Below are 15,838 nucleotides of genomic sequence, written 5' to 3'. Positions count from 1 at the left end.
TATTGGCCATCTGAATATCTTCTGTGAAGAAATGTCTATTTTAATCCTTTGCCCATTTTTAACTTTTCACTGGTGAGTTGTAAGAGTTCTTTATATATTCTAGATATGACACTGGACATATGAATTGCAAATAATTTCCTAAGCAGTATTAAGTTTCTACAAAGAAACAGTAGTACTTTATGAAAGTTTATGTTATAAATTACAGTATACTAAATACATATTCATTTACAAATTTGTTCCTATATATTTATTTTTAATTTTTTAAATGTATTTTTCTGAAAGAGAGACAGAGTGTGAGTGGGGGAGGGGCAGAGAGCGGTGGAGACACAGAATCTAAAGCAGACTCAGGCTCTGAGCTGTCAGCATAGGGCCTGATGCAAGGGTTGAACTCATGAACCGAGAGATCATGCCCTGAGCTGAAGTCAGGTGCTTAAGTGACTGACCCATCCAGATGCCCCTTCTTCCTATATATTTATAACAAAGAGTTTCTAATGTTTTGACAGAAATTTCTCAGTCACAAAATAATTTTTCCCACTGACTGTTAATATTAAGATCGTTTTGCACACTGTCGTTTTGCAGGGTAATTTTTACTCTCCTGTAAGTATCATGCCAAGAAGGGCAATGCGTAAATGTGTATTTTGAAATACATATATAAATGAAAGACATATATATAAAATATATATATAACTCTACACACTATATACAATCTTGCTATGTATTAATAAAACCATATTATAATCATTAACACCATATATATGTAAGTAAAAGATATTCATTACAGTGAACTGACAGGAACAGACTTAAAATATTTTGATATGAGAATTTAGTTATGGTTAAATTAGCAGTGATTATCCTAAATAAACCATCGTCTTTTACGTATTGGTTCTTCTGCCTATACAAAAGCCTTTACTTACAGTTACGCGTTTACTACTGAAAATACCTTAACAATGTAATGATCTGTCCTATGACCCATTTAATAAGGTCAGTTCAAATGGAAGTGGAAATAGAAAAGAGCAAAACATCAAGAGCACAACAAGAGCAAAGGTGTTTCACTAAAAGTCTTTATTAAGAAAATATACTTTATTAGATACCTATTTCACATAATTGATGCCATGTCCTTATAAAATGTCCCCTACTTCTTCAACATTAACAACATCACTTGAGCACACATAAGAACCATGTGCTACAGTAAGGAAAACAAATATTAAAAAATTTACTTACTCTTAGCCACTCTACCATATTCTCTTCAATTTCACTATCAGCAGAGATGTCTAATATAAGACGTCGCGTCAAATGAGCTTTGTGATATCTCATAAAAACGTCTTTATTTTGTACGTATTTAAGTACCAACAGCTGTACAGAAAACAGAGTTACTTTCAATTCATGTGCACTCTTCGCCACCTCTCTCGCTGAGCCCTTTCCATATCCCCCAATGTCAAAGTCCAGAAATTTACATGCGTATATACAGAGAGAGGTCTACTGAACTGCCCGTGTCTGAAAAATAACCAGTCCTGACACACTATTTTACTAAACAATTAGCAAATTTGAGACTGTAATCAAATAACCTTTTAGTTTCTATAAACATCAAATTTCCAGATTTCATATGCAACGTAATAAAACTTTACATGAAAATTAAGGGTTCTCCCCCAATTTTCTCTTCTGTAAAATCTTTTCACTTTTTTTCTGACACTCATCTTCTATTGTCTATATTCTCTATCTTTACTTCTTGTTTTTCTTCCTCTCTGTATTCCTGGACGTACAGCATATTACACTAACAGCCAGGATACAAAAATGAAAGCAACTAACTCTTCCCTTCACTCACTGGTGTCGAAACACCTATCCTGGGCTCTCACAAAAAGAAAGAGGTGAAAAACTCCTAGTCTCTCCACTGCCATTCCAAACCCCATCAGCCCCATTTCCCCCTTCTTTGTCCTTTAATAGAAGCTGGTACTGAATTCCTTCAAAACAATCAAGAAGGGGGAAGAATTAAATCTATTTTCCTTTCTAGAAGCTACAAAGTAAAAACTTCCAGGAAGAAAAACAACTACCCTACAGAGATCTTACATTGTAAAATTTCATATTAGCTGCTCATAGATAAACATTTTTAAAAATGTGATGCTATCACAGAAAGTCTTACAAGCAAAACACAAATTCCTAGTAAGATAATTAAAATTTCTGAAATAAAAAAAAAAGATATGTACCACTTCTTTAAGCTTTGCTTCAATCTCTTCAGAGGTTAGTTTTTTGCTTAATGGTGTTTTTCTTAACAACATGTCACAGTAATTGGCAAGCAGCTCAGGGCATTTTGATTCAGGCTGAGTTTTTAATCCCACCCTAAAAAACAAAATAAAAGCAGTTGATGAAAAGTGACTGGTATCTACAAATATTTTTTTTTCACCGTTTATTTTTGAGAGAGAGAGAGAGAACGAACAAGAACAGGGGAGGGGCAGAGAGACAAAGAGGGAGAAAGAGAATCCCAAGCAGGCTCCACACTGTCAGTGCAGAGACTGACATGGGGCTCAAACCCATGAACCATGAGATCATGTCCTGATCCCAGATCAAGAGTCCGAAGTCCAACCGACTGGGACACCCAGGTGCTCCCTGCAAATATTTTTTCTAGAGCCAATTTTTCATGAGCAAGACAATGAGGGGGCATAACTTCAGGAGGCCCTCATCTCATGTTCCCAGGGCCGGCAGGGCCCTGAGAGGGAGACCTCGAAGTAGTCTGTATCGTGGGTGAGGGCCTGTCTACTGGTAGCCTTGCCAATGATCTTCAAAAACTTTTCTTCAGGTACTTACTTGCTAAATACTTCTGAAAAAGTATGTAAGTCCTTGCATATTTTTAAGTTAACGTTAAAAACTTTTCATTATTCATATGTCAAGAAAAAAGTTACTTCATTCTCTGAAATGTATCCAATGTAACCTAAATTCGTTATGTGATATCTACCATCATCCATTTTCAAAAACTGTAAACAAACTTTTCTTAAACAATGAAGAACTTTTAACTCTATTTTACTTTGCCAACAAAACTTAAAAGCCAGTGTACTATATTTTTATGCTTTAAAGTTCTTTATCTTACTTCTCTAAACTATGTATGAAATAAATTTAAATTCAACATTTCAAAATTCGTGTATGTAAAACTTACATGTTATTTTCCCAGAACTGAATTAACCAAATTATTTTAAGTACACAACTTTCCAAAATAACAAACTTGTAATGCTTGTATGTATAAAACATAGGCAGTACGTTACTGTTTGTGTCAACTCTTACTGAGGGAGATGAAACTGTTTTCCTCCAACTTATGAACCCAGAAATTACTTTTATTTCTACTTTTTTATCTTTATAAATATGTATCTGTCCTGAAGGATCTTATTCTCATAAATAAGTACATGAGACAGGAAGTTTTTCTGATGTCACTCAACTTGTTGAGAACCTTCCGAGTTACTGGCTTAAAAAAATACATACAGATCTAACACAAAAGGTTATTTTTAATAATGCATCAAACTAGCCATCAATTGTGTGGAAAGCAAAGAACTGGAAACCCTATGACTTGCTAAAGGTTCTGATACTTAGTTATAAGAAATTCATTTCTTGGGGGTGCCTGGACGGCTCAGCTGGTTAAGCATTGGACTCTTGATCTCAGCTCAGGTCATGATCTCACGATTTGTGAGTTTGAGCCCCTACACAGGGCTCTGACAGCACAGAGCCTGCTTGGAATTCTCTCTCCATCTCTCTCTGCTCCTACCCCACTTGTGCTCTTTCTCTCGCTCAAAACAAATAACTAAAAAAAAAAAAAAAAAAAAAAAGGAATCCATTTTCTGTACATCAATACCAGTATTTCAAAATATTCCTTTCTTACGCAACTCGAAGGCTTTTTTAAATGTTTATTTATTTATTTTGAGAGAGAGCGTGAGAATTCCAAGCAGTCTCTGCACTGAGCACGGAGTCTGATGTGGGGCTCAATCCCACGAACTGTGAGATCATGACCTGAGCTGAAATCAAGAGCCGATCATCTAACCGACCAAGGCGGCTTTTTATGTTTCAAGGCAACACACCATACTAAGAATAAGGAGAGGTGCACCTTTCTTTGCACAGCAGGGAAGACGAATTGTGGGGAGAAGTGGAAAGGGCAAATTGTAACGATACTTCCACCAGAGGGCGCCAGTTTAGAAAAGAGCAGATGCGGAAGCGGAGGACTGAAGAACGCATTTCCTTTAAGGTTTCTAACTGGCCCTCGCTAGAAAGGTTTTCTGCATCCCTGACGTAGACATGGGCCAGTGGGAAGACCACTAACTTACTTCTCATCCCTCTACCTTCATCTACCCGCACTGCCAATGCCTAGCTCCCGCACGAACTCCTGCCAAGTCTGCAGCGATCCATCATCTCCCTTCCTCCAATTCACCCAGCTGGGAAGACAGAGGTCAGTCCTTCATCCTTGACTCTGGGAAGGCAGCGTGTCATTTCCTCTCCTGGGGCTGTTTTAGGGCTTTTTTGTTTCTTTTCAGTTTTCCAGCTGTTTCACTATGACGTACTGATGTAATTTGTATTTATCTTGCTTGGGATTCAAAGAGAATCTAAGAGTTGGCAGCTTTCATCAATTCTGGAAATTTATGGCCAATAACTCTTCAAATACGGCTTATGTCCCCTTTTCTGCTCTAATTCCAATTACATATTGCTATAGACATGTTACCTTTTCTCGGTAACAATTTCCACCTATGTGTTCATTAATGTGTATTATTTGTTCCCTATCACTTATTATCTATTTAAGCTTGTTATTACTAAGATGTAATTCACATACCATGCAGTTCATCCATTTAAAGTATGCAAGTCGAAGTTTTTAAGTATATCTATAAACTTGTGCAACCACCATAATAAAATTTTAAAACATTTTCATTACCTACAAAAGAAACCCCACACTCATTAGCCAAATGCCATTCTCCAGCCACCCCTCCCTCCCAGCGCTGGTTACAAGTATTCTACCTTTTATCTTTATGGATCTCCTTTTTCTGAACACCTCATATAAAGGGAATCATACAATGTGTGCTCTCTGGTGACTGCCTTTTTAAAATTAGGATAATGTTTTTAAGATTCGTCCATATCATAGCACATATTGCTGGTTCATTCCTTTTAAAAAATATTTACTTTATTGTGGTAAAAAACATTTACTGTTTTAATCATCTGTAAGTTTACAATCCAGTGGCAGTAAGTACATTCAAAATGTTCTGCAAGTATCGCCACTATCCGCACCCAAACCTCGTTCACTGCACTACACGGAAACCCTACATCTATCAAACGGTAACTTTCCCAGTTCCCTCTCCCCACCCCCGCCAAGTCCCAGCAGGCTTCTACTCTACTTTATTAATGGACCTGCCTATTCTAGATACCTTATATAAGTGGAATCACACAACATCTGTCCTTCTGTGTGTGGCCTATTCCACTTAGCACTTCTCGGGGCTTCATTCATGTTGTAGCATGTATCAGATTCTCATTCGATTTTATGGCTCAAGGACAGTCCACTGCATGGCTGCACCATATTTTGCTTACCCCTTCACCAGACAATGGGCATTTGGGTTGTCCTTTTGTGGAAGGCTATTAAGAATAATGCTGCTACAAACATTTGTGTACAAATAAAAACAATTTTTTTTAAATGTTTATTTTTGAAATAGAGAGTGCAGAAGAGGGGCAGAGAGAGAAGGAGACACAGAAACAGAAGCAGGCTCCAGGCTCTGAGCTATCAGCACAGAGCCTGACGTGGGTCTCAAACTCACGAATGGTGAGATCACGACCTGAGCCAAAGTCGGCCGCTTAACCAACTGAGCCACCCAGGCTCCCCATAAATGGTTGTTGTTTTTTTTAAGTAACCAATGTATTCACCACATCAGAAGAATACAGGAAAAAAAAAAAAAAACCTTAAGCATTTCAACACAGAAAAAAAGTATTTAATGAAAGTCAATACCCGTTGATTTATTATCAAAACTTTTAGCAAGCTAGGAATAAAAAGCAATCTAATTAAGGGCATCTATGAAAAACCCTCAGCTAACTTTGTAATTAGTGATGAAATATTAAAGGCTTTCTGCTCCAGCTTGCCAAAATGACAGGGATGCCCACTTTAACTACGTTTATCTAAAAATGTACTTATAATCCTAACCAGTTTATCAAGGCAAGAAAAGTAAGTGGTATACAAATCAGAAAGGAAGATCTAAAACTTGTATTTACAGATTACATGATTATTTACACAGGAAAACCTTAAGAAATCTGCAAAACAACTATAAGAACTAATAACTTGCACAAGGTAACAGGATATAAGATCAATATACTAAAATCAACTGTTTACCTACGGATAAATTATACTACCTGACTTTAAAACTTACTACAGAACTATATTAATTATGACTATATAATAATGGCCTAAGAATACCTAAACAAATCAATGGAATAGAATAGAGAGCCCAGAAATACATACATATTTCGTTTTAAAGTTTATTTATTTTGAGGGGGCCTGGGTGGCTCAGTCAGTTGGGCATCCGACTTCGGCTCAGGTCATGAACTCGTGGTTCACGGGTTTGAGCCCCACGTCAGGCTCTGTGCTGACAGCTCAGAGCCTGGAACCTGCTTCAGATTCTGTATCTCCCGCTCTCTCTGCCCTTCCCCCGCTCATGTTCGCTCTCTTTCTCTCTCTCTAAAAAAAAAAAAAAAAAAAGTTACAAAGTTTATTTATTTTGAGAGAGAGAGACAGAAGAGAAATAGAATGAGAGTGGGAAGGGTCAGGGAGAGAGGGAGAGAGAGAATCCCAAGCAGGCTCTGCATTGTCAGCACAGAGCCTGATGTGGGACTCCATGTCACGAACTATGGAATCATGACCTGAGTCGAAACCAAGAGTGAGACGCTTAACCGACTGGGCCACCTGAGCGCCTCAACATACATATTTTTGAGTGATTGGATTTTGACAAAAGGTCCCAAAGCAATGCAGTGGGGAGGGAAAGTAATTCCAATAAATGGTGATAGAACCACTTGTTACCCATGTGGAAAAGAAAAAAAGTCAGATTTAACCCCTGACTTACACTATACATAATCATTAATTTAAGATGGATCCTAGAACTAAATGTGAAAGCTAAAATGATAAAGCTTCTGGAAGAAACAAAAGAGATTATCTTCATGTCTCAGGGGTAGAGGTAAACGAAGTTTTCTAGATGAAACATAAAAAGCAAAAAACCATAAAAGAAAAGCACATATCTCTCAAATGATCTATATTTCAAAGAATATGTAAGAACTGTTATAGCTCACTAAGAAAAAGGAACAGTGCAGTGGGGAAAAAAGAAACAGACAAAAAAGATACTTTATAAAGGAAAATATAAGAAGGCTAGGGGCGCCTGGGTGGTTCAGTCAGTTAAGCATCTGAACAACTCAAGTCATGATCTCACAGTTCATGAGATCAAGCCCCATACCAGGCTCTGTGCTGACAGCTCAGAGCCTGGAGCCTGCGTGGATCCTCTGTCTCCCTCTCTCTCTCTGCCCCTCCTGCTCATGCTCTCTCACTTTCTCAAAAATAAACATTAAAAAAAATTTTAATAGGGGCGCCTGGGTGGCGCAGTCGGTTAAGCGTCCGACTTCAGCCAGGTCACAATCTCGCGGTCCGTGAGTTCGAGCCCCGCGTCAGGCTCTGGGCTGATGGCTCAGAGCCTGGAGCCTGTTTCCGATTCTGTGTCTCCCTGTCTCTCTGCCCCTCCCCCGTTCATGCTCTGTCTCTCTCTGTCCCAAAAATAAATAAACGTTGAAAAAAAAAATAAAAAAAAAAAATTTTAATATAAGAAGGTGAAATGATACACGAAAATGTGCTCAACAACAATAGACACAAGGAAATGGAACTGAAACCATGAGACAATCACTACAAACTCTACAACGACTGAAATTAAAATGACAACGCTAACTGCTGGTAAGAACGCGGATCGACTAGCACGCCCTGACGTCACTGGTGGGAGTGTAAAGTCTCACGCACACGTGGGAAACGAGCGGCTGTGATATGCCGGTACACACCTGAATCTCAACACCACTATGCTGCACTCAAAGAAGCTGCACAAAAAGAAGTGCATACTGTATGATTCCATTTATATAAAGTCCCAGATGAGGCAAAACTAATCTCGGCCGAAATCATCAGAATGGCTGTCTCTGGAAGAGGAAGGGGTAGGACTGACAGGGAACGGGTGTGAGGGGATTCTTGAGGATGATGAACATCCGGTTCATTGTACCAGGGGTGCAGGCATTTGTCACGTCTCACAGAACCGGACACTTGGGATTTATGTATCTGTCCGCATGTAAATTTTACCTGAACACACATACCGACACCATATTCAATTAATGACCGTCGGCTGAAGTGTTCAGGGAGCGAAAGTTACTTGTGCCGGAAATTTCTTTTGAAATCCATTTAAAAAGCTGACTGATGATGTATACAGAGATACATATTTCACAAAGCAACAGGTGACAGAAATTTGAAAATTTTTGTTAAAAAACGCGGGGGGCAGGGATGAATATGAAGAGATTCTGAAAATGTGGTGTTAATGTGTTTTATATATTTCACAATGTATAAAGAAAACAGGACAGATGCCCTCTTAAATTTTGTCAAGTCAGCAGAACATTTTTCCACTTAAAACAAAAATAAGATCAACGTTTTTTGGTCACAAAAAGAGATAATTAAATATGAAATTAAAATTCAAGACACTTTTTTCCCTCAAAAATGTGAGACAATTGTTAATATTCAACGGCAACAAAAATCATTAAAGTAAAAACAAAACAACAACAAAAATCAAACCTAACAGTTTGCATATTCAATAATGTATAAGACACTCCAAAAAATGAAAGAATTTTAAACATGATTTTTAAAGACTTACCCTTTCTGCTTCAAAGGTAATTCAAGTTTAAATATGGTAGCATCATTAACAACTGCTTTATATGCCTGTAAAGAATTTAAAATGTAATGAGCATTATTTTTTGTTTTGAAAATACAGCTAGATATTTTATTTATTTATTTTAAATGTTTGAGAGAGACAGAGAGAGAGAGACAGAGTGTGAGCAGGGGAGGGGCAGAGAGAAAGGGAGACACAGAATCCGAAGCGGGCTCCAGGCTTCGAGCTGTCAGCACAGAGCCCGATGTGGGGCTCGAACTCATGAATGGTGAGATCATGACCTGAGCTGAAGTTGGATGCTTAATGGACTGAGCCACCCAGGCGCCCCCTACGCTTGTGTTTTTTAATGTACAGCTAGATATTTTAATGGTGTACCTGGCCTGACACAATTTTTCAAGTCAATGACTTCATGCCCCTCCTGATGCTGATTGTCGTTATTCTCAAGCGGGGTCTTAGTGCTGCCTGACCGCCACACCACCTTCTCTTGTCAATACACTCTCCCAGAACACATCTCGTACCATCTCCTTTCTCTTAGCCTCCAATATTTCCTCTCCCAGGGAGACTTCCTGCTGATGATGTGGCTTCCTATTTTCCTAATAAAACTGAAGTGATCAGAATTCCCTCCCATTTCTTCTCTATCTTCACTTTTTCCCCCCACCCACCATTTCTGCAGCCTCGCCATACACACGTACCGTTATTTAAATCTTGAAAATTCTCTCTTGCCTTTGTTCACCTTCAGCCACAGCCTCATTTACCTCTCTCTCTTTAAGCTCGACTAATGGATGAAGTGCGCAGCCCATGGTCTCCAATTTCTCTACTGCCGTTCCTCCTGGGAAAACCTTCCAGGACCAGGCTCTCGCGCCACAGCTCCGCCAACTGTTCTCGCCAAGTCACTGACCACCTCCATGTTGCTTAAGACAATGGCCGATGCCCATCCCATCTGACCTCTCAGCAGCATTTGAAAACAGCAGATCACAGCCTCCTCCTCCTCAAAGTGCTCCTCCCACTTGTCTCCTCCCACAGTGCACTCTCCTGGTCATTCCACTCATCCCTCTCTCACCTCAGGAAAGTTGCTTCTTCATCCTTCTCGTAACCAAACTGACTATCCCAGGCTGGTCCCTGAATCTCTTTGCTATCATCACTCATCACACTGGTGATCGCAGCCAGCGTCCGTGCTTTAAATACCATCCAGACGCTAAAGCTCCCCATTTACGATCCCAGGTCTATTCTCTCCCCTTACATGGCCGCCGTGACACTGCCACATGGACATTGAACAAATCTTTCAAAGTTAACTTGTCCAAAACTGAGCTCCTAATCTCCCTACAACCGTCCCCCACAAACTGCCTCTCCCATCACCTTCCCCATCTCAGCAAGCACATGCTGCTAATCGATCGGAACAAAAATCTGACTGTCATCTTTGGTCTCTAGTACATTCTACATCTGATTCATTAGCAAATCTTGGGTAGTTTGCTGTCATCATCAGTATCCAACCAACCATGACTACCTCTACCCGTTACCGTTCCGAGCCGAGCCTCCATCCTTACTTCACAGAATTGCCCAAGTAGGTTCCTAACTGCTCTTCTTGTTTCTTCCCTTGTTCCTCTTAGTCTATTCTTTTTGCAGCAACCAAGGGATCCTTTTTTAAAAAAATTTTTTAAAATGTTCGTTTATTTATTTTTTGAGAGACAGAGGCGGGGGGCAGAGACAGAGGGAGAGAGAATCCCAAGCAGGCTCTAGGCCATCGGCGCAGAGCCCAATGTGGTGCTCAAACCCACAAACGGTGGATAATGACCTGAGCCCACAGGTCATGACCAAGAGTCAGACACTTAACCAACTGAGCCAACCTGGTGCCCCAACCAAGGGATGCTTTAAAATATAAGTCATATGGGCTGCCTGGGTGGCCTAGTTGCTTGAGCATCCGACTTCGGCTCAGGTCGTGACCTCACTGCTTGTGAGTTCGAGCCCCGCACTGGGCGCTGTGCTGACAGCTCAGAGCCTGGAGCCTGCTTCAGATTCTTCCCCCATCTCTCTGCCCCTCTCCTGCTCTCTCTCTCTCTCGCTCTCAAATATAGAATTAAAAAAATTAAAACGTAAGTCATATTCATTCTGTTCAGAACCTTTCAGGGACTTTCTGTCCAACTCCGGGTAAAAACCAAACTCCTTACCATGGCTCATAGCCTGACGTGATCTGGCCTCTATTATCTCTTTGACTTCATTTCCTACTCTTCTCCCCTCACTTGATCCACTCAGGCCACAATGACCTTTTTCTCCCCTGTTCCTAGAATAGGATAGGGATATTCCTGCCTACAGCATTTGTATCCGCTGTCCCCTTTGGCTGAACACACTTCCCTCATATACCACATGACTTCATGTCTTAATCACCTTCAATCTTGATTCTAATGTCCCCTCAATGAAGCCTCTGCCAGCCGCTCAATTTAACATTTCAAACCAACTCACTACCTCCATCCTCCCTTAACATCTTTCCTCCTCTCTCTCTCTCTCTCTCTCTCTCTCTCTCTTCCTACCCACCTACAAACAGAAAGAGGGGAAGAAAACAGAACAAAAAACCCTCAACCCTACTGGAGAAAGTTGATTGTCTTTTTAGAGACACAAGAACAACAACAAAAAAATCTAACTTGGGAAATAATGAAAAGTAGTTCAAAGCAAAAACACTGAAGGTAATTTCTATAGTGATAGGTTGGTTTATGACACTTTAAAAGATACAACTCTAAGGATAATTCTGTGTTTTGTTATTATCCCATGCTAGCAAGGACAGAAGAAAGGGTAAGGGAAGCAGGGTAAGTGACATAATACCCAGGAGTCCTGTGAAAAGGGCAGAGGGTGGAGGAAGCAACTCTGCTTGGGACAGGATGTCGGGGGAGGCAGGCTATCAAGGAAGTTCCAGGAGGAATGTACTTTGAGGTGGGTCTTGAAGGGTGAAGAAGGGAAGAATAGGAATTCAATAATCAGTAAGAGTAAAAAACGGGAAAATATTCTTGGAAAAATGAAGGAGCAACTTTCTACTAAATTCTAGTTCATAAGCATACCCAACGCTCACAAAAACATGTACCAAGCCAAATATAATAAAAATGGTTGCCCTCCACTGATTTAAAAAAAAAAAAAAAGAGTTGCTAGGTTTTCAGTTTGTAACTTAGTAGCATAATGGTGCAAGTTTCTTTTTAAAAGTAAATTATGATGGGGCACCTGGGTGGTTCACTGGTTAAGTGTCTGGCTCTGTATTTCAGCTCAGGTCATGATCTCACGGTTGTGAGATTGAGCCCCGCGTTAGGCTCCGCGCTGGGCATGGAGACTGCTTAAGGTTCTCTCTCTCCCTCTCCCTCTGCCCCTCCCCTGCGCGTGTGGTCTGTCTCTTTCAAAAAATTTTTTTTAATTTAAAAATATGACATCTTAAGGACTGAGAACAAACTAAGGGTAGTTGGGGGGGGTGGGGGAGAAGGGAAAGTGGGTGACGGGCAGGGAGGAGGGCACTTGTTGGGATGAACACTGGGTGCGGTATGGAAACCAATTTGACAATAAATTATATTTAAAAGAAAATAAAAAAAAAAATAAAAATAAAAATATTATGACAGTAGTGTTAATATACAGGAATACATACCTTATCTCTTGCAGTAAGAAATCGTGGATCATCTTGAAAAGCTTCTTTGACGAGTTTACTAAATCTATTAAATAATGTAAGTAACTGCTCAACGTATTTCTCAGAGTCCTAAAAATAAAATGTTTCATACTCAAATGAGATTTTAAAAAGAAAACAATACAAAAAAATAATGTAAATGTAATTTTAATAAATCATTATAGAGATAAAATTTGGGACTTCTCTGACAAAAATTTTTTCTCGATATTAAAACATGTTCCAATATTACTGTTTTGCCATCAATCACTATTTTAAATACCCGATCTTACATTTAAAAAACAACCTTGACACACATTCATCCTCACCACTGAGGAAACTTACAGTAGTAATAGTTTCAGCAGCTGCTACCATATCTGCCAGGCCAGCACTAATGATATGTTCCTCCAAGTCTTTCAGCATTGGCTCTATCCCATTGGGAACCTTGTCCATCAATGAAAACATTAAATGTAGTTCTGAAAGGACAGAACACACTCATGAAATCACCTCATCCATCAAAATAAAGTTTCTCATTGGTCTAGAATGCCTATGATAGGAAAAGTATGGAGAAATATTAGCTGGAAATTGAGAACCTTAATGGTACTCTGTAGGTACAATTAGTTTAGGAGTTGTTATAATAAGCACTATAACTTCTTGATCTACATTCTGACAAAAATTGTTTTTAAAGGAAACTCAAATTAAAAGTGATCACACAGCACAAAACCTAACTCCTCTTAAAAGGTGAATCATTTGACCTTCAATTCCACAGAACAGTTTTTATTCTAAGAAGCACAAAAATTTATGTGATAGCCTATTTCATAAAGTAGACACAATATTAAATTCATAGCACCATATCATTAAGTGGCAAAAAAACTCACATCATCAGAGTAATGATTATAAAAGAAAAAAGTGTATTAGGGATAACATAAAACTGCACTCATTGATAGGGAATTTTTCAGTTTATGAAAGCACTGTTTCATGTTATACTGTTTAACTGACCTTCGCAAAAATCTTGCTGCACAAAACTGTTTGCGACTAAATAATCCTTTTGAAGGGAGTCCAACAGGGATCAGATAAGATAGAACTCTACTTAGCTTGGCATACAAAGATTCAACTATTTCATTTATGCCAATGAGCTTTCTACTACAAAACTATTAACAAGTGTATGAACCTAGGGGAGCTGAAATACATACTTTAAATGCAGCTGGAGATTTTTATACACAATGAAATCCAGAGAGCAATACATCAAAGTGTTAAAAGTTGTTATCTCTACGTAGTAGAAATATAGGTAATTTTTTTTTACCATATTCCTTTTGGTTGTAATGTACTTGCAACCTCCCCAAATATACCTTTATTAAGAAAACATGTAAATAATAAAAAAAAAGTACCTGCAGAAATCTTAAATTGTAACATATTTTAGGGGAGAGGGATGAAGAGCATTAACATGGAATGTTATTTTACTTGCTAAAAATATTTGTCACCAAATCCCACACAGAAGTCAAATGCCTAGTTCTTTCCTATCCCTGTGTTTACCATTTAAATTAGCCTTTAAAAGCAGGAGTCCTACCCTTTGAGGACACACTGAAATCCAACCCCCTCCCCTGCACATTGATACTGAAGGGGAGAATGTTTAAAATGCAAATTTGCAACCTTCTATATGTTAAACATCTTACCATTTTCTTTAAGCACAGTTTACCGTAACAAATATACCTCTATATAAAAGAATAATCTAATAGCAAACTTATTAAAAGTGATTCGCTTCAAAGATACCTCTTAAAAGATTATGAGAACTTTATGTGATGTTTTACCTACTTTCAGTTTCATTTCGCTTGATCATGCCTTGGCACTCGGCTAAGATAGTCTCTTTAAAAGATGTCACCAGGGCATTTACACAGCATTCCATGAGCTGAAATATAGCAAAAACTGGTCAAGGCTATTATAAGCACAAATCTACTCCACTCTGCTTTTTAAGCCCCATAAGATCATACTGTTCAACAACAACAGCAAAAAACTGAGTATACTGAAAGCAGATTTTACTTACCTTTACTATAGGAACGCTGAAGGTGGATACTCTATTCTAGTTTACCAAAGTATATTTACACCTAAGAAAAAGGCTATAGAACTTATGTTCTCTTTAGAAATTTGAATAAAGCCCCCTAAGGAGGGAAGGAAAAAAACTGGAAAATATACAAAACAAAATGGAAAAAAAATTAAGTAAACTGATGAATTCTTCTTATCTGGAGAGAACATGTGTTAAAATTAGATTTTAAAATTCTGAAAGTATGAATACGTCCATTCAACCAACCACCACGAGATGCCTACTGTGTGCAGGCATCAAAGAAGTGGTTCAGAGACGAAGATTAAGGTATAACCCCTGCTATGGAGGAGGTCACTGTCTACTTAAGGGCGAGGAAGAAAGCAGACATAAACTAAGAACAACTCAGTTAAATGGCAACACACACACACACACACACACACACACACACACACACACACCCAACAAACAAAAACAAGCAGAGGAACTATGTACTTCTGTACTTCTTTCTGGGGTAGTTAAAATGGTCTCGTGTACAAGATGATATCTAAACTGAATCTTGAAAAATAACTACAAGTCCAAAATGGATTGAGTATTCTAGGAATAAGAAGCTGGATACGGTAAGGAATAAACAGTGGAAGAGAAAACTAGAAAGGTAGTTGGAGGCAGATTATGAAGGGAAATCTACAGTTTGGGATTTTATTCTATAGGTGGGGCAGGGAACAAAGAATCAAAGGTTTTAAACAGAGGATAAATGCAATGAACTTCTACTCCCCCAAGAGTAGACTGGTCAAGGAGACTGTTGTGATATTCCAAGGAACAGGGCCAGGGTCCAGTGTTCCAGACAGTCTTCAACATAAGCCACCCCACCCCCACCACTGCTTCTTCGAGTCACAGAATTACTTATTATTCGTGCAGGCCTCAATTAAAATGAATAGGTCGTGTAAAGCAAGGTACCCTATGGATGACTGGTACAAATCTTCTCAAATGAAGATCATGCATCCGTACTGAGGAAGGGAATTGTGCGTGTCTTAAAAGCTCTTTGTTAAAAATTCTCCTTGGAATTGACATAATGTTCATAATTACTGACGCTGAATTTAGGCAATAGGGATTCATTATACTACTTTTTAAATCTTAAAAAAATTTGAATAGAAAGTTTTTTCAGGTCCCTTTTTGAGAATTACGCTAACAACTTTAAAATCCATGTATGCCAATTTCCTAAGAAAACAATACACACAAAGGTGGTGGGGAAATTTCTGCCTTGCCCAGGCGGGG

At 38.8% G+C, this 15,838-nt stretch overlaps 1 protein-coding gene across 4 annotated transcripts in view; it reads right to left on the bottom strand.

Annotated features, from left to right (window-relative positions):
* CUL5 (cullin 5) overlaps positions 1–15,838 on the bottom strand; it is a 97,067-nt gene that overhangs the window by 13,627 nt on the left and 67,602 nt on the right. For all 4 annotated transcript variants that reach the window (XM_045482674.1, XM_045482677.1, XM_045482675.1 and 1 more), the window contains 6 exons: positions 14,341–14,434; positions 12,874–13,004; positions 12,517–12,624; positions 8,886–8,950; positions 2,202–2,334; positions 1,222–1,353 (listed from right to left, as the gene is read on the bottom strand). In XM_045482674.1, the coding sequence (XP_045338630.1) occupies positions 1,222–1,353; positions 2,202–2,334; positions 8,886–8,950; positions 12,517–12,624; positions 12,874–13,004; positions 14,341–14,434 (663 nt within the window). The remainder of the gene's footprint in view (positions 1–1,221; positions 1,354–2,201; positions 2,335–8,885; positions 8,951–12,516; positions 12,625–12,873; positions 13,005–14,340; positions 14,435–15,838) is intronic.

Source organism: Leopardus geoffroyi, chromosome D1, assembly GCF_018350155.1.
Source record: "Leopardus geoffroyi isolate Oge1 chromosome D1, O.geoffroyi_Oge1_pat1.0, whole genome shotgun sequence".
Classification (NCBI taxonomy): domain Eukaryota; kingdom Metazoa; phylum Chordata; class Mammalia; order Carnivora; family Felidae; genus Leopardus; species Leopardus geoffroyi.
Note: the sequence above shows the minus strand (reverse complement) of the source record. Positions and strands in the feature narration are given on the sequence as shown.